Source organism: Acomys russatus, chromosome 4 (assembly GCF_903995435.1).
Source record: "Acomys russatus chromosome 4, mAcoRus1.1, whole genome shotgun sequence".
NCBI lineage: Eukaryota > Metazoa > Chordata > Mammalia > Rodentia > Muridae > Acomys > Acomys russatus.
Window position 1 is genome coordinate 26,942,889 of NC_067140.1, and position 23,269 is coordinate 26,966,157.

General features: G+C 48.7%; 2 protein-coding genes across 2 annotated transcripts in view; one reads left to right on the forward strand and one right to left on the reverse strand.

Moving 5' to 3' along the window:
* Positions 1-10,724, reverse strand: part of Dido1 (death inducer-obliterator 1) — a 57,810-nt gene extending 47,086 nt beyond the window's left edge. Inside the window, exon 1 of the mRNA XM_051143963.1 lies at positions 10,563-10,724. The gene's annotated coding sequence lies outside the window, so the exon portion shown is untranslated. The remainder of the gene's footprint in view (positions 1-10,562) is intronic.
* A 109-nt stretch (positions 10,725-10,833) lies between these two features.
* Positions 10,834-17,413, forward strand: Gid8 (GID complex subunit 8 homolog). The gene is made up of 5 exons (XM_051143967.1): positions 10,834-11,004; positions 13,855-13,984; positions 15,287-15,483; positions 16,084-16,281; positions 16,933-17,413. Exons 2-5 carry the CDS (start codon positions 13,867-13,869, stop codon positions 17,104-17,106), a joined length of 687 nt encoding a protein of 228 aa, XP_050999924.1. The 5' UTR covers positions 10,834-11,004; positions 13,855-13,866; the 3' UTR covers positions 17,107-17,413.
* Positions 17,414-23,269: the final 5,856 nt, after the last annotated feature.

Genomic DNA, 23,269 nt, shown 5'->3' on the forward strand with positions numbered 1-23,269 from the left:
GTCCCCCCCCCCCCAAATACTTAGGAAACCGGAGAGAGGTCGCTACTCCCTTGCAGCACCGCACACTAGCCACTTGCCCTGAGCGCAGTTAATACTGGGATAAAGCGCTCAGCTTTGTCCCATACAGCCGGCTTCTTCTAATTTATGTATGCACGTAGACACGTAACTCGGAAGCTAGTCTTCCAGCCTCTAACTTCAGCTTCATTGCAGAACAAAGATATGCTCCTGTCTAGTAAAGCCCCACCCACACTGGAGAGGTTTCTAACGCTCCATCCAGAAGAGCAGGTGGCTCGAGTCGTTTGCTTTCTCTCCCCAAAGTTCCATGCCAGCTCCTGGGGCTTCCAGAGGAGTGGGAGGCTGCTTCTGCTTCCCTTGGTGAGATCCTTTCTGACTCTTGCCGAGGAGGAGCATGCCCTGATTCCTCAGCTCTGCCCTTAAGTTCCCAGCATCCACAGGAGATAAAGTAACTACAGCTCGAGAGATCCTGTGCCCTCCTCTGGCCTCCTCCCGCACCAGGCACCCGCTGCACGTGCACATACATAGAAGCAGAACACTCACACACATTAAATACGAATTTTGAATCTAAAATACAAAAACCAACATTTAATTTCTAGGTCCTTTTATTATGTGCAGCTCTGGGGACTGACTGAGCTTGGAGCCATGCTTAGGGACATGCTAGGTCTGAGTTATCTGGTAGCCAAGAGCTGACTTTAGATACACTTATTTGCCAGGCACTGAACAATTCTATAACAATCAAGTCACCAGCTGCTTTGCACAAAGCAAAATAGAGTAAAACACCAGTCCTTGGTTCCTCTTTAAAGAAAACAGCAGATTGCCGGGTGGTGGGGCGGTAGTGGTGCATGCCTTTAATCCCAGCACTCAGGAGATCGCTGTGAGTGCCAAGGTCAACCTGGTCTACAAAGCAAGTCTAGGAAAGCCAAGGCTAGGCAGAAAAACCCTGTCTCAAAAAACAAAACAAAACAAAACAAAACAGCAGGTTCCGGTTTGCAGCAGATCTTTATCTGGCAAATGTTACTGATACACAGCTAAGAGCCACCACCAGTCACCCCAGAGCGCAGGGTATCAGCAGAACAGAAAAACCAAGAAGACAATTCAGACTTTCCCAGCTGGATGTGGTGACGCCTGCATTACCAGCACTAGGGAGGCTGAAGCAGGAAGGTCGTAAGCTCCAGGCCATCTCTGCCTACAAAGAAAACACTGTCTTCAAAAACAAAAACCAGTTGGGACAGCCAGGGAAGAAGTGGGTAAGGAGAAAGAAACACACCAAAGTGTGTGTGTGTGTGTGTGTGTGTGTGTGTGTGTGTGTGTGTGTGTGTGTATTACAAACTGATGTGTCCCACAAAACATAATCTGTACAAATCTGCCAATAGGAAGAGGTCAATGATAAATCTTTTTTCAGGTTTATTTTATGTGTATATGCGTTCTGCTTGCACGTATGTATGTATGCATGCATGCATGCATACCATGTGCACCATGTGTATGGCTATGGCCCCATGTAATAAGAGAATGTCAGATCCCCTGGAACTGGCGTTATGGGTGACTGTGAGCCACCATGTGGGTACTGGGAATTCCTTACCCAGTATAATACCTCTACAACTCCAATGTCAGGATTTACAGGAAAAAGGAAAAATGACACATAACCTCCTAAGGGGGAGGGGGACACACGCAAGTCTAAAGCTCTTTGTAGATCTCTTCTACAGAAGCCAAGGACTCCAGCATGCAAGGGTTTATTTTTGGGTTTTTGGTTGGTTGGTTGGTTGGTTGGTTGGTTTTGAGAGTTAAAAAAAAAAAAAGTATGCAAAACAGCTTAGTCTACACAGTGAGACCCTTACCTGTCTCAAGGAGGGAAGGAAGAATTTGCAAAACATAGCTGGCAACCCTGCACCCTAACATGTATCTAATGGGAGCATTTTGTATTTTATCCTCAGAATGCTTTCCCTTTAACTCTATATTTGATTATTTGGTCAATCTGAGGGCTGCTGAGGGGGAATCCACTGTGGATGTGTCTATGCTAGGCAAGTGCTCTACCACTGAGCCACCACCCCAGCCCCCTGACAATGCTCTTTCAGTTTTATACTGTGTGTGCATGTACATACACAGCACCAGGACAGGTGTGGTGGAGTCTTCTCTCCTTCCATCTTTTCATGGGTTCCCAGCACACGGGCCATCAGGCTTATGGAGCACACAGGCCATCAGGCGTATAGAGCACACAGGCCGTCAGGCTTACAGAGCACACAGGCCATCAGGCGTATAGAGCACACAGGCCGTCAGGCTTACAGAGCACACAGGCCATCAGGCGTATAGAGCACACAGGCCATCAGGCTTACAGAGCACACAGGCCGTCAGGCGTATAGAGCGCACAGGCCGTCAGGCGTATAGAGCGCACAGGCCATCAGGCGTACAGAGCACACAGGCCATCAGGCTTACAGAGCGCACAGGCCATCAGGCTTATGGAGCACACAGGCCGTCAGGCGTATAGAGCACACAGGCCGTCAGGCGTATAGAGCACACAGGCCGTCAGGTTTACAAAGCGCACAGGCCATCAGGCGTATAGAGCACACAGGCCGTCAGGCTTACAGAGCACACAGGCCGTCAGGCGTATAGAGCACACAGGCCGTCAGGCGTATAGAGCACACAGGCCATCAGGCTTACAGAGCACACAGGCCGTCAGGCTTACAGAGCACACAGGCCGTCAGGCTTACAGAGCGCACAGGCCATCAGGCGTATAGAGCACACAGGCCGTCAGGCTTACAGAGCACACAGGCCGTCAGGCTTACAGAGCACACAGGCCGTCAGGCGTATAGAGCACACAGGCCATCAGGCTTACAGAGCACACAGGCCATCAGGCGTACAGCACACAGGCCATCAGGCTTACAGAGCACACAGGCCGTCAGGCGTATAGAGCACACAGGCCATCAGGCTTACAGAGCACACAGGCCATCAGGCGTACAGAGCACACAGGCCATCAGGCTTACAGAGTACACAGGCCGTCAGGCGTATAGAGCACACAGGCCATCAGGCTTATGGAGCACACAGGCCGTCAGGCGTATAGAGCACACAGGCCGTCAGGCGTATAGAGCACACAGGCCATCAGGCTTACAGAGCACACAGGCCATCAGGCGTATAGAGCACACAGGCCATCAGGCTTACAGAGCACACAGGCCATCAGGCTTACAGAGCACACAGGCCATCAGGCTTACAGAGCACACAGGCCGTCAGGCGTATAGAGCACACAGGCCGTCAGGCGTATAGAGCACACAGGCCATCAGGCTTACAGAGCACACAGGCCGTCAGGCGTATAGAGCACACAGGCCATCAGGCTTACAGAGCACACAGGCCATCAGGCGTATAGAGCACACAGGCCATCAGGCTTACAGAGCACACAGGCCGTCAGGCTTACAGAGCACACAGGCCATCAGGCTTACAGAGCACACAGGCCGTCAGGCTTACAGAGCGCACAGGCCATCAGGCGTATAGAGCACAGGCCATCAGGCGTATAGAGCACACAGGCCATCAGGCGTATAGAGCACACAGGCCATCAGGCTTACAGAGCACACAGGCCATCAGGCGTATAGAGCACACAGGCCGTCAGGCTTACAGAGCACACAGGCCATCAGGCTTACAGAGCACACAGGCCATCAGGCGTACAGAGCACACAGGCCGTCAGGCTTACAGAGCGCACAGGCCATCAGGCGTATAGAGCACACAGGCCGTCAGGCTTACAGAGCACACAGGCCGTCAGGCGTATAGAGCACACAGGCCGTCAGGCTTACAGAGCACACAGGCCATCAGGCGTATAGAGCACACAGGCCATCAGGCTTACAGAGCACACAGGCCATCAGGCTTACAGAGCACACAGGCCATCAGGCGTATAGAGCACACAGGCCATCAGGCGTATAGAGCACACAGGCCATCAGGCGTACAGAGCACACAGGCCATCAGGCTTACAGAGCACACAGGCCATCAGGCGTATAGAGCACACAGGCCATCAGGCGTACAGAGCACACAGGCCATCAGGCGTACAGAGCACACAGGCCATCAGGCTTACAGAGCGCACAGGCCATCAGGCGTATAGAGCACACAGGCCGTCAGGCTTACAGAGCACACAGGCCGTCAGGCGTATAGAGCACACAGGCCGTCAGGCTTACAGAGCGCACAGGCCATCAGGCGTATAGAGCACACAGGCCATCAGGCTTATAGAGCACACAGGCCATCAGGCTTACAGAGCACACAGGCCATCAGGCGTATAGAGCACACAGGCCATCAGGCTTACAGAGCACACAGGCCATCAGGCGTACAGAGCACACAGGCCATCAGGCTTACAGAGCACACAGGCCATCAGGCGTATAGAGCACACAGGCCATCAGGCGTACAGAGCACACAGGCCATCAGGCGTATAGAGCACACAGGCCATCAGGCTTACAGAGCGCACAGGCCATCAGGCGTATAGAGCACACAGGCCGTCAGGCTTACAGAGCACACAGGCCGTCAGGCGTATAGAGCACACAGGCCGTCAGGCTTACAGAGCGCACAGGCCATCAGGCGTATAGAGCACACAGGCCATCAGGCGTATAGAGCACACAGGCCGTCAGGCTTACAGAGCACACAGGCCATCAGGCGTATAGAGCACACAGGCCATCAGGCTTACAGAGCACACAGGCCATCAGGCGTATAGAGCACACAGGCCATCAGGCGTATAGAGCACACAGGCCATCAGGCGTACAGAGCACACAGGCCATCAGGCGTATAGAGCACACAGGCCATCAGGCGTATAGAGCACACAGGCCATCAGGCGTATAGAGCACACAGGCCATCAGGCGTATAGAGCACACAGGCCATCAGGCGTATAGAGCACACAGGCCGTCAGGCTTACAGAGCACACAGGCCGTCAGGCGTACAGAGCACACAGGCCGTCAGGCGTATAGAGCGCACAGGCCGTCAGGCGTATAGAGCACACAGGCCATCAGGCGTATAGAGCACACAGGCCGTCAGGCGTATAGAGCACACAGGCCATCAGGCGTACAGAGCACACAGGCCATCAGGCGTACAGAGCACACAGGCCATCAGGCGTACAGAGCACACAGGCCATCAGGCTTACAGAGCACACAGGCCATCAGGCGTACAGAGCACACAGGCCATCAGGCGTACAGAGCACACAGGCCGTCAGGCGTATAGAGCACACAGGCCGTCAGGCGTATAGAGCACTGTGCACACAAATACTTTTACCTGTTGAGCCGCCTGACCCACCAGCGTCCAGCCATCTACTCTTAGTTCCTCGCTTTAGATAACTGTTCGTCTTCCCACGAGGCCCAATCCAGACAATGTTCTATGTAGCCCTGGCTGTCCTGGAACTTGCTCTGTAGACTATATTGACCTCAAACTCAGATCCACCTGCCGCTGTGTCCCAAGTGTTGGGATTATAAAGACCTGTAGCACCACAGCCAGGCTTGAAAACGTTCACAATGAAACAACTTCAAATTCCTGCCTTGGCTTGCAGAACAGTGGTCCCTTTGACCATAAGGTAGCCTTTTCTACCTCAGGGCCAAACTTTATGGCTTCTCTCCCCTGGGTCCACCTCTTGCACACAGAAAGCTTAGCTAGTTAATGAATCCACCAGGCTGACATCTCTGCCAAGTTGGTTGGTGATTGTCCCAGCCAATGTGACTCTGGACACGCCCACCTAGTCTCTGCTCTCTACTTCTCAGTGCCATCGCACACAGGTCCTCACTGCCCAGCCCACCACACTCAATCACCGTGGACACCCACCTCTACTCAATCTGGATCCACTCTTTCACCTGGTCCCCAGAATCTTCCCTGGTGTACCTCAAATTCAAATACATTTCAAAGCCTAACATATAAACCTGACTCACAGGGATGGAAAGACAGCTCAGCATGTAAGAGGATTTGATGCTCAATCAGAGGCATGAGTTCAAATCCCTAGCACCCACATAAAACCCCAGACAAACCAAGAGCCTGTAACTTCAGCACTGTGTGGGTGGTGGTCAGGAGGCAGACAGGATTGTTGGCGCTTGCTGGCTACTAGCCTAGCTTAAAGTTTAGTGAGAGGCTTTGTCTTGGAGAAGTAGAATGATACAGAACACAGGTTATCTTCTCTGGCCCTTTATGCACCCCTGGGTGTGTACCCACACACACACAAAGAAAAAAAAATGAGCTATTGACTTCAAACCCTCTGCCCTTTGCTAGTATTCACCCCAGGGAAGGGCTCTGGCCCTAGTCACTCCTTTACTGCCTAATCTAGTCAGCAGATTCAGATAAAGTTCCTAAAAGGCAAAGGACACATACTCAACAGGTAGAGGCCAGATGTCTGCCTCCCAGCACTAGGACTACAGACAGAAACCACAGCGCCCGTCTTTCTTACACAGAAACCAACATCAGGTACCGGTGCTTGTGTAGTGAGCACTTCACTGACTGAGCCATGTCCTCACAACAGCGAGCCTTATGTTTTTAGGGGAATCACGATATATGGCATTGGCAAAATGGGGTTAGGGCGTTAAGGGCCTGTCCTGGAACTCACTATGTAGATCAGGCTGGCCCTATTTCCTTGAAAGGCATGTACTACCATTCTTATGTGTGTCATATGCACACACATGGTGCTCATGGAGGCCAGAAGAGGGAGCTCAGTCCCCCAAAAGTGGAGTTACAGGCATTAACCGCCATGTGGACAGTGAGAACTGAACTTGGGTCCTCTTTAAGAGCAGTGTGGGGCTGGAGAGACAGATGGCTCTGAGGTTAGGAGCACATGGTGGCTCACAACCATTTATAATGAAATCTGGGTGCCCTCTTCTGGTGGTGGGAGTAAATGCAGTCAAAAACACTGTATACATAATAAATACTTTTTTTTAAGGGTGGGGGTTAAGTGCTCTTAACTAGTTCTAGCTCCAGAACTAAATGTTTCAAACTTTGAGTTGCAATCTTATATGGGAGTCGCATAACTGAAACGTGGGGAACAGTTCTAGTTTCTAAGCATGTAATAGACCAAAATCAAACACAGAATGAATCTGAGGTGTTCCTAGGAGGGTTAACCTGGGCTGCTGTCTTAGTTCTTTCTAAAGATTTATTTATTTTTTATTATTTTTAGACGTGTGCGTGTACACATGGATACAGGTGCCTGCAGAGCTCAGCAGAAGGCACCAGATCTCTTGGAACTGGACTAACAAGTGGTCATGGCCACCAGGTGTTGGGGCTAGAAATCAAATTCCTCAGCAAGTCTGGTTGTGCAGTCTTGGTTGTGAATATAAAACATGTTCACTTTACACGCAATGGAACACCTACAAGTGCACCTTGCTCCTATTTAAGACTACTGCATGTCATGAACTGCAATGTTTTTTACCGCACAATAGAATTCAACACAATAGAAGTTTAAAAACTTCTTCAGCATGTGAGTGTGAAACTGCTGTTGGAATTACTGGCTTGAGTTGTGCCAGTAACTTTATCAGTACTGGGGTGCAGTTAGCTAACTGGTAGACCGCCTGCCTAGCACACACGATGATCCATCCCCAGCAGCACACACACTGGCACAGTGGCATAAACTGAGGCAAGAGATCACAGACCCATTGTCACACACCACCGGAGACCTTGTCCTTCAAAAATAAGATTCCAAGTTGGACACACAGGCTCTTTCAGAAAGAAATGGAGTTTGGTCCTTAGCATTCACAGGAGAGTGAGGGGGTCCACAACCCTCATAACCTCTATTCCAGGGGTTCTGACAGCCTCTTTTGGCCTCCAGATACACATGTTCAGGCATTCGCATTCACAAAAATAAAATATGGAAAAGCATTCACTTTTTTGGGGGTGGGGGTGGGGGGACACGGTGCCTCTATGTAGCCCTAGCTGACCCATCACTATGTAGACCAGGTTGTCCTTTAACTCAAATACTGAGACTAAAGGCCTGTGCCACCTCATCCAGCCAAATTTCCTTTTTTAATTTGACAGGCATGGTGGCTCACACCTTCAATCCCAGCACTCAGGGAGTCAAAGGAAAGTGGATCACAGTGAGTTTGAGGTCAGCCTGGTCTACAAATTGAGTCCAAGACAGCCAGGGCTACACAGAGAAATCCTGTCTCGAAAAACCAAAAGGGGCAGAGGCAGGCAGATCTCTGTGAGTTAAAGGCCAGCCTGGTCTCCATAGTGAGTTCCTGGATAGCCAGAGGTACAAATCGAGACTTTGTCTCAAAACAAAAAGCAAACAAACAAACCCACCAAAACTAAATAAAGATTTATTTTTACTTATGTGTCTGCAAGTCCCCAGAGGACAGAAACTTCAGATCTACAGAAGCTGGAGTAGCAAGCGGCTGTGGGCTGTGAGCTGCCTACCTTAGGGGCTGAAAACTTAAAATTTAATCCTCTTCAAAAGCACCCAATGTCCTTTAATCCCAGCATTCCAGAGGCAGAGGCAGATGGATCTCTGTGAGTTCCAGGCCAGCCTGATTTACAAAGTGAGTCCAGGACAGCCAAGGCTACACAGAGAAACCCTGTCTCGAAAAACAAACAAACAAACAAAAATCCTCAGACATAAAGGGGTTGTGGGTGGGAAATTTAAGAATCCTTAGTTTACAATGTCACCTGAGCTGAGCATCATGCGACACTTAAAAAACAGCAACAACTAGGGTCTCTCTCTACATAGCCCTGGACCTCACCAGGTAGACCAGGCTGTTCTTGAACTTAAAAGAGATACACATGCAGACAGATTTCCAGAACAGCCAGGGCTATACAGAAAAAAACTCAAAATTAAAAACAAAAACAAAAATCACCTAAGCAAAAAGGAAGAGACAGAACTTGCTGGAGTTTAGGGAGAAGTTCCCAGGGAAGCACTTGCGGTAACATTGCCCAAAGAGAACCATAGGACTCAGGCGGGCTGGAGCAGGAAGGGCAGACTTTTAGCTGTGCTTACAACAGGTAATTAACTGGCCAGTGAACACTTTGCATGGAAGTCACGGTGTAGGAAAAATAGCACAGTGAGAGAACATATGTGACATGCTAGGAATGACGCTGTACCCAAGGACACCCAGGGAGCCCTAAACACCAGTCAGTTTGTAGAAAGGACTAAGGAGAAGGAAGGGGAAGCCCTAGGCACTGGCCAACCCTCACCTACAGAGGCACTGAAATTTTGAGTTAACCATTCTCTCTCCTTAAGATAATGGCCTGGGGGGGGGGGGGATAGGGAGGGCGGCAGCACTGGAGAGCTCAGTGGTTAAGAGCACGGCCTGTTCTTCCAAAGGACCAGGGTTCAATTCCCAGCAACCACATGGCAGCTCACAACTGCCTATAACTCCAAGATCTGACACTCTCACACCAATGCACACAAATTAAAATTAAATAAAATATTTAAAAGTTTTTTTTTTAATTAAAAAAAGAAAAGGTAATGGCCTCAGGCTGGAGAGATGGATCAGCAATTAGAAGCACTGACTGCTCTTCCAGAGGATCTGGGTTCAATTCCCAGCACCCACATGGCAGCACACAACTGTCTGTAACTCCAAGATCTGACACCCTCACACACACATACATGCAGGAAAAACACCGATGCACATTCAAAAACAAAACAAAACAAAAAAAAGTATGCTGGCCTCTTCCCTTGCACACGCTTGAATTGATATCCACCTTCACCCAGGGTTAAGCAAGCCCTGCAAAGTTTGTCATCATCTACTGACAGCTTTGGTTAGAACTTTGGAGTTGCAGATTTAACGCATTAATAAATGGAAAATGTTCACGGCCCGTGCGGCCATTGTGTCCTACATATCTGCTAAACTGGACAGACCTTCGGTGACTCGTTAAGAAGTCGCTTTCCTTAGACTTAGCCCATTTTTAAAGCAAGCGCTCTCAATTACCTCCACACAGACCGCCCAACATTCATTCCAGAATTTCTTTACATTACAATGACTAAATTTGCATTCTCCTCCGGTAGACAATAAAACACATAAACATGCAAATACCCATTTAAGAACTTAAGCTAGGCAGTTTTCTAGGGCCTCCAACTACCCCCAACCCTCACTGCAAGCTCTTACAACCCATCCCAGGGCAAGCGGGATGCCTGGGGGGCATTGGGGCCCGTTTTCCCGCGGCAGGGACCCCGCCCCCGACCCGCCGGCGTCCAGAGCAGGGTTGCCACCGTACGCGACGCCCAGAAGCAGGGAGTCCCCACCGTGAGCGCTTCTGAAGCATGGCCCCGCTCTGCTTCCATGACTGCATTTGAAGCACTGGGAGTCACCTTCGTAAGTGCCCAGAAACGAGGCGTCTTTGCCTCGGGAACGGGAGCCTTTGCAGTCCGTTCTCGAGCGCGGCCACGAGGATCGCTCCAGGCAGGGCTGTTCTGACGCTGATCCGGCCTCGATTGCAACGCCCGCGGAATAAATCCTAGGAGGTCGCTCACGTCCGGAGGCCTTGCCTTTGAGACTAGAGCTTGGCGGACTACAGGCCTTCCTTATCTCGCGCTCTCACACATTCACACACACCTATTCCCAGCCCCCAGCTTCACATACACATACCCCCCCCAAAAAAAAACAAAACAAGAAAAGAGGTGGGACCTTCGCTTTGAATTCGGCCTATACGTCTCCATCCCCGCGCTAGGACTCAGGACGCCGACGCCCCCGCAGTAGCCATCTTGCGCAGAAGCGACATTAGCCTTTTGACTCTCGCGCCAACCCGTAGGCCTAGGGCCCGGCCGGAGAGTTGTGCGCAGGGACGGAAGTCGAGACCCTAGTTTCCGGAGACCGACCGCCCAGCCCATTCGCGAGGGGATTCCATTGGCTGCCGGCTCGCACCTCGAGATCTTGCGATCTCGCGAGAGGTGTCTGAGGGCCAGACGCCGGTGTATCCACCTTTGCCTCGCGCCCCGCCCCCGCCTCCGCCGCGGCCTCCGCCTCCTCCTCCTCTATCTCCCGCCGTCGCTGCCACCCCTTCCCGGCCCCGGGAGCGGCCGCGGAGCCGCCGCCCAGATCTTGTCGCGCAGGAGGCGGGATCCGCACGGTAAGATGGCCGCAGCGGGCTCTGGCGGCAGTGCCGAGCGTCTCCTCGGGGCTCCGGGGTGGGCCGCGGCGCGGAGGTCAGAGGTCGGGGGCTTGTGCCCACCAAGCTGCCCTGTCCCCGGGTAGCCGAAGCCTGCAGTGAGAACCGGGACAGGGCGCTCCTGCCCTTCACAGCCGGGCCCCAGAGCGGGAGGTCTGGAGACCGCGCTCCTAGTCCGGGTGCTGGCGGGACCCGAGTAGTTAACTGCAAATGTTCGCTGGTCTCTGCTATGAAAGCCGCAGTAGAGCGGAGGCTGAAAGGTGAAGACGCAGCTGCTGCGTTGAAAGTCATCCTCGGGGCTTAGGACTCTCTGGATTTTGGGACACACTGAGTCCCTACAGGAACACTAGCCCTGGGTCTCTGTCCGCGCCCGGTGGAAATCGAGAGGAAGGGACCTTTTGAGGGGACATTTTTCCAGTCTGATCTTTTGCCTACCCATGTCTCCTGCACAAAAACTTAAATCAGGGTAAATTCTGCTGTTACCCTGTGGCGATGGAGAGGCACCAGCCCTGTTCACTTTCACTTCCCGCCTTCACCTACTACTACCTTTCAGGCTGAGGGACCTCCAAGTTCGCCAGAACTAGAAGTCCTGGCATGCCCCAAATTCAGAGCCCCTCTACATTCTCTGCCTGCCACATTCTCTGTAAGTGTGCTTTGGAACTTTAATATCTTACACATTAAAAAAAAAAAAATCTTGCCTAAATAGCTTTACCCCCAGTGTGTGTATTGTATATGTGTGTAAATTACTGTTTCCAGACTTGGTCCCAGGACCTGTAATCCAGAGGCCTACCACACCCCTCCAACTACCAGAGTCCTCTGCACCCAGACTTGCCCTGCTCCTCCAACCTGTTTTACTTGCAGCTTCCCCATATTGTTGTGGTCCCATTTCTAAGGCCGAACACTTGAAACTTCCAGTCTCTGGTTGCCGGCACTTCTTCCTTTTCCCCTGTCCCTTCATATTCGGTCCAGAAACAGCTACCATTGACTTGGAGGCCAAAGCTTGATGTCTGTTCTCATCTGTGACAGCACTGGTATGTCTCTTTGCTGGACTGCTTAGCTCTCCCCACCCAATGTGCATTCCATTGTCAGGCCAGAAATCAGAGCTATCTTACAATTTTATGATTTATTAAAACAAATTAGCTTGTCCTTTGAAGTGTGGAGAGTAATATCTATGAGGCATGTTATTGGAAAAGTGTGAAAACGGTCCAGCTGTGCTCCCAGAGCTACCCTAGCTGACCCCTGTCGCACTGCCGTTTTGTCTTCCTCCCACATGAAACAATGTCTGTCTGAGTCCATGGCTTTGTTTAAAAGTACACAGTATTTAATGCTAAAGAGATGCTATGTAAATGTTTCATATTTTAAAAAGAGATTTATATATTTTATGAGTGCTCTATTTGCATGCCAGAAGGGGGCATCAGATCACATTATAGATGGTTGTGAGCCACCATGTGATTACAGGGATTTGAACTCAGGACCTCTGGAAGAGCAGTCAGTGCCCTTAACCTCTGAGCCATCTCTCCAACCCCGTTTGTTTCATGTTTGGTTCTTGCAAAACTCATGTCTCAAGCTGGGCACAGTGGCACACGCCTGTAATCCCAGCACTCAGGAGGCAGAGGCAAGCAGATCTCTGAGTTCATGGCCAGCCTGGTCTACAAAGCAAGTTGAGGACAGACAAAGCTGCACAGAGAAGCCCTGTTTTTGTTTTTGTTTTTTGAGGCAGAGTCTCACCATGTAACTCTTGCTGGTCCAGAACTGGATCTGTAGACCAGGCTTAAGCTGGCTACGAACTCAGAGAGATCCGTTTGCCTCTGCCTCACAAATGCTGGGCTTAAAATCATGGCCCCCAACACCCAGCCAAAATAGTTTTTTAAGCCTATTGGTTGATAAAACTTTGTGATATCTTTTAATATCCTTTACACTGAATGTGGATATGTGTGTTTCACTGAATAAATGATGCATGCTGTAGTCTCTAGAGGAGCTCTCATAGATAAAGCAGAGCAGAACGTATTATCTGTGAGAAAAGTGTGTTCTGCTGAGAACACGCCTACCTAAGGGTTTGGATGGTGGTATCTATGTATCAATGCTTCTTTATTTAGGCTCTTGTTGAATGAACATTTTGGGGAGTGGTGTTCACAATTTTGCCATCTTGATGAGTGTACCAGTGAACCGCACACTTAGGAGTCTGCCCTGCAGGAGGCATCACGTGCCGCCTTGTTCAGAGTGCTGTGTCGTTTCACCACATATGTTTTCCCACAAACACTAACACTTGTCTTCATTTTGCCTGTTTGGGTGGTACTTCCTTTTGTACATCATAGCATACAATTTTTAGCATATAACTCTCCGATGGTTGCCCTTCATACTTTCAGCTTCAAACATAACCACTTCCTTCACAGTGCAGGACTTTCTGTGTCTGACACAGTCTGATCTCTGGGTCTCCTCATTCTAAGACTTTGGACTATTTGTTGCACTAACCATACTTCCCTCTCTTGACCTTCTTGATATTATTACCCAGACGTGTATTTTCCTCAAACGTTTTTTGCATGTCATTTTCAAGAGTGAAAGTATCCTACTCAGGCCAGGTGTGGTGGCACACGCCTTTAATCCCAGTGCTCAGGCGGATAACTGAGTTCGAGGCCAGCCTGGTCTACAAAGAGAGTTCCAAGACAGCCAAGGCTACACAGAGAAACCTGCCTGAAACAAAACAAAACAAAAGTATCCTACTCTTTCACTTCTTTTTTCATTGCTATGTTTATTTTCTGAAATGACTACAGTGAACATAGAATTCTTTCCCAATTGTATCTTTTCCTGCAGAAATAAATCATAATGAGTTATGCAGAAAAACCCGATGAAATAACCAAAGATGAGTGGATGGAGAAGCTCAATAACTTACATGTTCAACGAGCAGACATGAACCGTCTCATCATGAACTACCTAGTTACAGGTAAAGTCCGGCTCTGAGGCTCCACCATTTGACCATAGCTCTCCTTTTTTAAAATAAGTAACTTTTACCCCTGAAACACAATGATAAAGTTAGATTGTACTGAAAAATCATAAAAACACAATGTTAACTTGACATTTATAAATCAAATTGACATGTTTAAGATGGCCTTTTCGCTGGGCGCAGTGGCACATGGCTATAATGCCAGCACTCAGGAGTCAGAGGCAGGCAGCTCTCTGTGAGTTCAAGGCCAGCCTGGTCTACAAAGTGAGTCCAGGATAGCCTGGGGGGGGGGGGGAAGGTGGCCTTTTCTAGCCCTAAGTCGTATGAGTCTCACCTATAATGCCAGCAGTTGTGAAGCTGAAGCAGGGTTGTGAGTTCAAGGCCAGCCCAGTTGTAATGAGACCTTTTCTCAACTTCACTACTCCGTAAAAATGTTTTTCCTGTCAATAAAATAATTGTTACAAGTCTCTGAGACCTGGAGCAGCATCCTTTTTTGGCTCTTGACATGTTTCTAGTTGAGCCTTCATGATTATTAGGAATGTTCTGACTCAGAAGGTGAGGCAGGAGGATTCTGAAATGTAAGCCAGCCTGGACTGCACATCAAGGCTCTGCCTCAAAACTTTAAAAAAAAAAAAAGAAAATGTTTTGGAGCAGATTTAAAGTACCAATAAATGATATCTTCTAGCCAGTTTTGAAAAATATTCTGGCCTGTTTGTAGGTGTGCCCAACTCAAAACAGGGAAGGGAAAGGAAATAGGTAGGAATATGCAGAAGAAACAGCACTTGATGCTCCTATTGGAGGGAGGGAGGTCACTGGCAGCTGGGATAAAGAACCAAGCTATCCTTCTGCCCAGTTTTCAGAAGACACACAGTGGGAAATTTTCCATTAATCTTTATCCTTCCCCACCTCTCCAGTTAATTTCTGCTGAAATTTCTTAGAAAGCAGATACAGAAATCTGGGCCTGCAGTTTCACCGCAGCTTTGTGAAGATGCAGCAAGGTATCTGCCTCATCTGGAATTGGCTCTGTTACTATGGCACCCTGACCTGTCATACCTCCCCTGACAGTGTCATAGCACACAATAGGCTAGCAGTCTGTTGACCTTCAGGTTGATAGGCTGGACTGTTTGGATAGCTGCAGAGGAATGAAAGCACTGACTATTAATCTCAAAAATAGTAAAAACCAAGTCCCTAAGAACGTGTAATTGATACATAGGATCATTTTATGGTGGTCGGGCTCTCTAGAGGTACAAAGCCTTAATTCTTGGTTATTTTTCTTAGCAATGATGATAGTTTTCTTTTCAGAGGGCTTTAAGGAAGCAGCAGAGAAGTTTCGGATGGAGTCTGGGATTGAACCAAGTGTCGACCTAGAAACACTTGATGAGCGAATCAAGATTCGGGAGATGATTTTGAAGGGTCAGATCCAGGAGGCCATTGCCTTGATCAACAGCCTACACCCGGAGCTCTTGGACACAAACCGCTATCTTTACTTCCACCTTCAGGTGAGTTAGGCAGTCTAATGTAGATGCTTGGTGAGTCAGGGTGTTTGCAGTGGCTCAGAAGGAAGTTGGCTGTTGTGCATTCGTGGCACATCACTTAGTGTTGGGGAGGTACGGGCTTTGAGGTAACTGCTGCTTATGTGCTATAGAAACCAGTTACTTTTTAAAGGGGTGTGTGTGTGTGTGTAAGTGTAAGTAAGAGAGAGGTCCTTGAGAGTCCACTCTCTCCCTTACATGGGCTCTGAGACCAGCACACTTGGAAGAACAGGCGCAGTCACTGCAGTAATCTTGACAGCCTCTCCTTTTGCTCTTAAAATGGAAATGCACTAGATGGAGATGCTAGAAAACTCTTTTGAGACACCTTTCTTATTTTCTTTTGGGGGTGGTAGGGTGGAACCCAGGTTGTTGCCTGAATGCTAAGTAAGTACTTTAAAACTGAGTAACACCCTCAACCCATAAGATAAAATTTTGACTGGAGCCAAGTGTTTATTGTTCTTGATGTAAGTGTATGCCAGCCAAGCCTGGCTGTCTTCGCTACTGACTCCTGGATGTTACCTCCCTGGGTGTGTGCTGGTTAAACCTGCCTGTCTTGTCGTTGACCAGCAACAGCACTTGATTGAGCTTATTCGTCAGCGCGAGACAGAAGCAGCGTTGGAGTTTGCCCAGACACAACTGGCAGAGCAGGGAGAGGAAAGCAGAGAGTGCCTCACAGAAATGGAGCGTACATTGGCCTTGCTGGCCTTCGACAGCCCTGAGGAGTCGCCTTTTGGAGACCTCCTCCACATGATGCAGAGACAAAAGGTAAAGGGCTATCAGGGAAGAGCCCTGCTCACAGACACTCAGAGGATATATGCAAGATGCTGCCCTTGTGGTGCGGTGAAGCACGTGGCCCTGGGCTAGGGCTCTCCAGTAGGATGTGGCAGCTCCTCTTACCTGTACCTTTTATCTTGTGAAGCTAGGAGCAGCAGCACTATGACTGTTAGTATCCAAACCCTTTGCCAGGTTTTCTTGTCTTAACTTCCCTCCTGTCAGATAGAATCAGGTATCCTAAGTCTTTTCAACTTAAAAACAGTATAGTCTTCTGAACCTTGTGATTGTTCCTTACGGCTTGCCTGCAGGGAACTCGTGTAGACACTGCTGCTCTCCTCTCTCAAGTCATCAATACTTCGTTTAGAAAGGGTCAGGGCACTTAGCTGACCAGAGTGTAAGAGCCCCTTCAGGTGAGGGCCATTCAGTGTCCTTGAAGTGGCTTAGAGATACATATTTAATTTGTTTGTAAGTGAGTGACAAGCTTGTTGCGCGGGAACAGTATCCAAATGGGCTGGACTATAGCTTAGTGATAGTGTTTGCCTGACATGCTTAATTCTGTCCACAGCACTAAAAACCTATCGTAAGCATACTGCCGGACTTGGTGGTGGTGTGGCATCTCTATTGGATGTGTTTCTTTTCTAGGTGTGGAGTGAAGTTAACCAGGCTGTTCTGGATTATGAAAATCGAGAGTCCACACCCAAGCTGGCAAAATTACTGAAACTGCTACTTTGGGCTCAGAATGAGCTAGATCAGAAGAAAGTAAAATATCCCAAAATGACAGACCTCAGCAAAGGGGTGATTGAGGAGCCCAAGTAGAGCCTGTGTGTGGACCCAGTGTGTCAACCGGCACAGGACTCGTTCTCCTCCGGCTGTGACTGGCAGATCGTCACCACAGTAGAGAACCTTTCCCCTGTACTTTCCTTTGGCCTTTGGAAACCCTGGCAAACCATGATGGAGACACCACCTCTGCCGTGCCCTGTGTGCTGAGGGTTACACGGCTGCTGGTGACTGCTCCAGTGCTGCAGCGCTGCTGGGCTCTGCAAGATCCGGCTTGCTGCTGTGTGCTACACTGCTGGGCGTGCCATTTCAGCTGAGGCCTCACACTCAAAGAATATGATCAGCACTCACGATCTTCTCCTATCTGTTAGTGTGCAGGCAGGCAGTGTTTTATTTTCCTAGGCCTTCTTCAATTTTTTTTCCTTAACCCTTTCTTTTTTCTCCCTCTTTTTGTCCCTTCATAGGAAAGAATATATAAATTTGTAAATCTTAATTCAAAGAGAACTTGTGTGTGGGTATTAAGTTTGATTTGGTTCTTTGCCTTTTGGTTTGGGCTGTATGGCTTTTGGGAGGGGATATGTGTGTGTGAGAGAGATGGGCTTTTTTTTTTTTTTTTTTTTTTTTTTAATATATTTTTTGGCGCTGTATGTGATGAGAGACTCATTCATAGTAAATCAATGAATCATCTCTTGTAGGCAACTTTGTTGAAAATAAAGATTTCTCTTTGCTTCCAAAATAACCACAAATGGCTTCTAAAAAGTTCTCATCTCACACAGCCTTTGTTTTGGGTGTCCTTTCCCTGTTGGCACAAGGACAACACCTTTACCCATAGCCTAAGGACTAGTTCCCATGTGCCTAGGGAGGCCCTGCATGACAGCACGGCAGCCTGGTGTTGGCATGGGTGGCTGAGTGGTCTCTAGCCTCACAGGACTGGACGTTCATGCTCTCCAGTTTGAACTTGAGCTTGGCAAAGTAGTTTCTCATCTCTTGCTGCATGTCCTGCTTCTCACCAGCTATTTGTCACCTACTCAGTGGGAGGCAGGAAGGACATGAAGTGAGGTGTGATACACGTGTGTAGTCAGAGCTCTTAGTGATGGGTATGTACATGTGTCTGCCTGGTGCAGATATGTTTGGTTGAATGTTGGTAGTGGCCCAGGCCTGATGGGGCCAATGCTGAAGGCTGGGTCGGAGTGCACAGACCTGCAGAGCCTCAGACAGTCATCCATGGATATGGATGGTGTAGATAATGTGGGTACTCTCCTTTGGTGGAAGTTCCTGCCTGTCCTGACACTAGAACGGGGAATTCTGGTTCTCGGTGCTGAGAAGCAGTGCCCTTTGTGATTTCTGAATTGGAGCTGTTGGCTTTGTTCTTGAGTAATACAGTGCATACTGACCAGCTGGGTCACACTGGCCTTGTTGAGCTTACCGAGCTGCTCAGGTAACAGCTAACCAACTGTCTCTACCATGTTCCCTCCTTCAGCCTTGCTCTTCTGTATCTATGTTTCTCCCACAGAGGGCAGGTGCTTTGGCAGTTTTCACCTTAGAGTGGCGCTAGTAACAGACTCAAGGCCACTGCTCTCCTGGTCTGTGAGTAGGAGTGACGGGTGGCTTTCAGCACCATCTTGAGATGTAGCCTTTTCTTAGGTTTAAGGCTAAGAGTAAGGTAGAGCGAGTTACTGGAGAGGAGCGTTACTAGCTCAGAGGATGTGACAATAGTCATGAAGACCAGAGTCCAGCACCCATATAACTAGGCATCCCGAAATGCCTGTGGCTTCAGCCCCAAGGAATCTGATGCTCTCTGGCCTCCACGTACACGAAGGCACATGTGCACACACACATAATTTTTTAAAGGTGGAAGGAAAGGAAGTTTTAGTTTTCAGGTAGCTAAGCGGTTAAATGAAGCAGGAGTTGGGGAGGGGAGAGATCAATAAAGAGACAGCATTTGTTTTTAAAGCACCATATAAAGCCAGGTGTGGTGGCTCCTGTGCCTGTAATTACAGCCTTCACAAGGCTGAAGGCTTTTCCAAGCCAGCCTAGGCTGTTCCATATATGAGATGCTTTCTCGAACAGAAAAGGACCAGATGACCAGAATATTTCTGTCTTTTATTAATATATGTAAGATCACTTGGTTGTTTTGTTTGTTTGTTTGTTTTTCGAGACGTGGTTTCTCTGTGTTTAGTTTGGCTGTCCAGGAACAAACTCTGTAGACCATGTTGGCCTCAAACTCACAGAGATATGCCTGCCTCTGCCTCCTGAGCGTGCACCCCTGCTGCTGCCCAGCTATAAGATCACTTGTATAATCAGTTTGACACGATCTTAAAATTAGGGCATAAAACATAGTAAGCCTCTCTAATTTTCCTTCTAAGGCTTGGATCCGCTTTTCATATTTTTCTTTTTCCTTTTTTTTCTTAGAGCAGGTACAGAGAGCTATTATAGTTATTAAGAGTAAAGTATAAGCCTGACAGTGGTGGCGCTCACCTTTAATCCCGGCACTTGGGAGGCAGAGGTAGGTGGATGGATGTGAGTTTAAGGCCAGCCTGGTCTACACTGAGAAACCCTGTCTTGGGGGGAAAGTATGAATAATGAAATGATAATAAACATCATATTGGTGTTGAGCCAATTTCATTTAAGTTGTTTAGCTTTTCATTTAATGCTTCTATTTTTAGGCCACCTGGAGTAGCACTAAAAGGTCTTTGGTGGGGGTGGGGGAGTGGGGGTGGGGGGGCGGTGGGGGGGGGGTGGGGTTGTATATGAGTGCACTATTTGCTGGCCAGAAGATGGCATTATATCACATTCTAGATGGTTGTGAGCCACCATGTGGTTGCTGGGAATTGAACTCAGGACTTCTAGGAAGAGCAGTCACTGTTTTTAACCACTGAGCCATTTCTCCAGCCCACTAAACAGGGTTCTAAAGTCTGTTATTAAGTTCCAGCTACTTCCCATCCTTAGCTCTCCTTGAGGATTTACCAGATGACTTACTGAATCTGATGGCTTCTCCGTTTTCCCTCAGCTGGAGTGATCTCTCTGTTTGTGGGGTCATGCCACTCGTTGGAGCACCAAAATGTTGCTTTAATTGAAAATCCCAGATTGTGCCACTTTACCAATAAAGACTCAGGAGCCAGGTGCTGGGGTGAAAAACCTGTTGGCTCAGAAAGACAAGAGGAAGCACCCAGCTGAACTTCCTATTCAGCTCACGTCTCAATGGAGAAGGCCCAGAAGGCTCGCTAGCTCAGCTGGCGGCCCAGGAGGAAAAGGCCAAAACCCACAAGGCCAAAGGCTTGCTAGCTCAAGGCCCAAAAAGCCAAAGGCCGAGGAGCTGAGGAACTCTTAAGAGCCAAGCTAAAATCCCAAGCCCAAAAAAGCACCAGACAACATGTCTGCTACATCCTATCTTAAGTACCCTTAACTCAAAGTCCCTCCTACTCTAATCCGTCAGCTGGTTTCTTGCTCCGCCTCTTGACCTAGGGTTAACTTTATTAAATCCTGTGTACAGAAAGCTCTTGGATTAAAGGTGTGTTAGGGCTCAACCACGCAAAACAGGAATTTACAGTTCAATCTCGGGGATCACAATGAGATCAAAGATCCTGTAACATTCACCCAAATGCGTACACACATGCACACACAGGATTTATCTATTATCCCTCTTGTAGGTCAGTTTTCTGACAGCCCCTCCCAACTAGTTCTCAAAGATAAAACAGGCCAGCCGTTCTGTCACCAAGGACTCTGGTATGGGAAGGAGGGAGTAGTGGTGGCAGCAGTGCTTCTCAGCACTTCTGGTGTTTGTGAGGTTTACCTGAAGCCACCAGCACCCAAGAGAATGAGCTGTTCCGGAGCCTCAGGGACCACTGTGTGAACAGAACTGGCCATGCACAAGCATTTTCGGTTATCATGAGGTCCACTGTCTGGCATCCTGTGGACTCAGACCTGGCTGCTTGAACTAGTCTCTACCACCTGCACGTTTGGAGTAGTCGGTGGATGGAAATGATGTTCAGTACCGAAACCTTTTTTCCTTGTTCTTTTCAGGCAGGATCTTAAATCTGGCCATAACTGTGCTGCAGGCATGCCACACTATGTCTGTCTCCTAGACTCTTATTTCTTAAAGTTGCTTATCAGTAACTGTGGAGTAAAATCTAATTATTCAGTCTCATTTATTTGGACATTTCATTTTTGGAACTGTGTGTGTTGGGCTACCAAGGAGGTTGGGGTTAAGTGGAGTCTTGGAGGAGACTCAGATCTAGGGGTTGCTTTTACTCATGAACCAAGTCTTTTGGACTCATTCTTCCTCACTTATCAGTAGAATGGCCAAGTATAAGCAGCAAGATGTGAACTGGTCAGCTTAAGAGAGTGTGGCCCAGCCAGGTGCAGTGGTGCACGCCTTTAATCCTAGCATTAAGGAGGCAGAGGCAAGTGGATCTCTGAGTTCAAGGCCAGCCTTGTCCACAAAGCTAATCTAGGACAGTCAGGGGTACACAGAAAAACCCTGTCTCAAAAAACAAAAAAAGACAGGCAGATCTCTGTGAGTACGAGGCCAGCCTGGTCTACAAAGTGAGTCCAGTCAAGGCTAGACAGAGAAACCCTGTCAGGAAAAAACAAAACAAAACAAAAAGCTGGGCATGGTGGCACACGCCTTTAATCCCAGCACTTAGAAGACAGAGGCAGGCGGATCACTGTGAGTTCGAGGCCAGCCTGGTCTACAAAGCGAGTCCAGGACAGCCAAGGCTACACAGAGAAACCCTGTCTTGAAAAAAAAAAAAGGAAAGAAAAACCAACCAAACAAACAAACAAAAAAAAAAAGGAAACAAAAGAACAGAAAGTGTGGCCCCTGTGCCAGGCATTACCTATCTAATGTCTCCCCATCAGATTTTCTGTTCGGGTTTGGTACCTCACAAGTATCAACAAGAAGCCTAGAGAATGTCCACCCCAGCTACTGCCAACAGCTTGTGGTGTTCACCTCCCCGCCAACTGTGGGTCTCTTTCAGACAACTCTGGCTGTACTCATCCCTTCTGTTTCAGTGACTGTGGGGCGCCTCCCCCTATCCCTGTCCACAGCCCTGTCAACTCTGGCAATGTAGCTATCTACCCTGCTGTTGAGGCTCTGGTCTGAGATGTATACCCAATACCCTGTGTGGGTGTTCTCCTGCAGACTTCATGTGCTTTGCAGGCCCCTCCTCCACTCAACCTATTTAGGGTAACATCCCTTCCCTACTTTTGTCCTGTCCCCAGAACAGTGACACTTCAAGATGAAATGCTAACGGTTACCTGCTCTGTGACTCTGGATCTTTCATATTCAGTTTCTGAAGAGCTTCACACAATAGTGAAGGTGGATAACTGGAAGAGAGCAGACCGGGGAAGCAAGCCTTTGTCTGTCATCATCAGAGTCCTACTGGGTATCTGATGTGGATGGAAGACTGACCTGGCTTTCAGGTTTTGCTTTCACTAGAACCAGGGGTTGAATCCAGGGCCTCAAACATGTGCTGAACACATGTTTTACAACTGAGTGTGTCCTAGCTTTATTTTATTTATTTATTTTATTTATTTTGGTTTTTCGAGACAGAGTTTCTCTGTGTAGCCTTGGCTGTCCTGGACTCACTTTGTAGACCAGGCTGGCCTCAAACTCACAGGGATCCGCCTGTCTCTGCCTCCCGGGTGCTGGGATTAAAGGCGTGCGTGCCACCATGCCCTGTGTACCCTAGCTTTAGGTCCTTAACTGTGAAGACCAGCTGTGGGCTGGGTTGTTGAATGCTCAGAAGACAGTTGGGTTAGTAGAAGGTGGAGACAAAGTGGAGGCTGAGGGCAAAGCAATGCCTTTGGTGGGTGTGTCCCCAGTTGGGCTGCAGCTGTGTCTGGGAGGGATTTGTTTAGCAGCGAACAGAGGAGGAATGAGGTGGTATAAGGAAACCTGCAGGTGGGGCTTGGCTGGGACCCACCCTGGAGCCTAGTCAGTGGTAAGTGCTCAGAACACCTTTGCCCAGGATTTCGAGGTCACTGCCCTTAGTGCCTGTGTTACCAGCGCTCTCACCAGCCCAGTTCTGCTCCCAAAGACCCATTTTTAAAATTGACTGCCTTAAACTTTTACTATCTTTGCGTTTGGTTATGGATTGGCACCTAATTTTTACTAGACTAGCCCTTTTAGCACGTCTATCACTGTCCACCACAGAAAGAACCAGAGACCCTTATATATACTGTTCTCTTTCCTGAGGAA

Coding starts and splice junctions, on each gene's coding strand:
- Gid8 (XM_051143967.1), top strand. CDS start 13,867: ATGAGTTATGCAGAAAAACCCGATGAAATAACCAAAGATGAGTGGATG. Junction 13,985..15,286: donor CATGAACTACCTAGTTACAG/GTAAAGTCCGGC, acceptor TTTTCTTTTCAG/AGGGCTTTAAGGAAGCAGCA. Junction 16,282..16,932: donor ACATGATGCAGAGACAAAAG/GTAAAGGGCTAT, acceptor TTTCTTTTCTAG/GTGTGGAGTGAAGTTAACCA.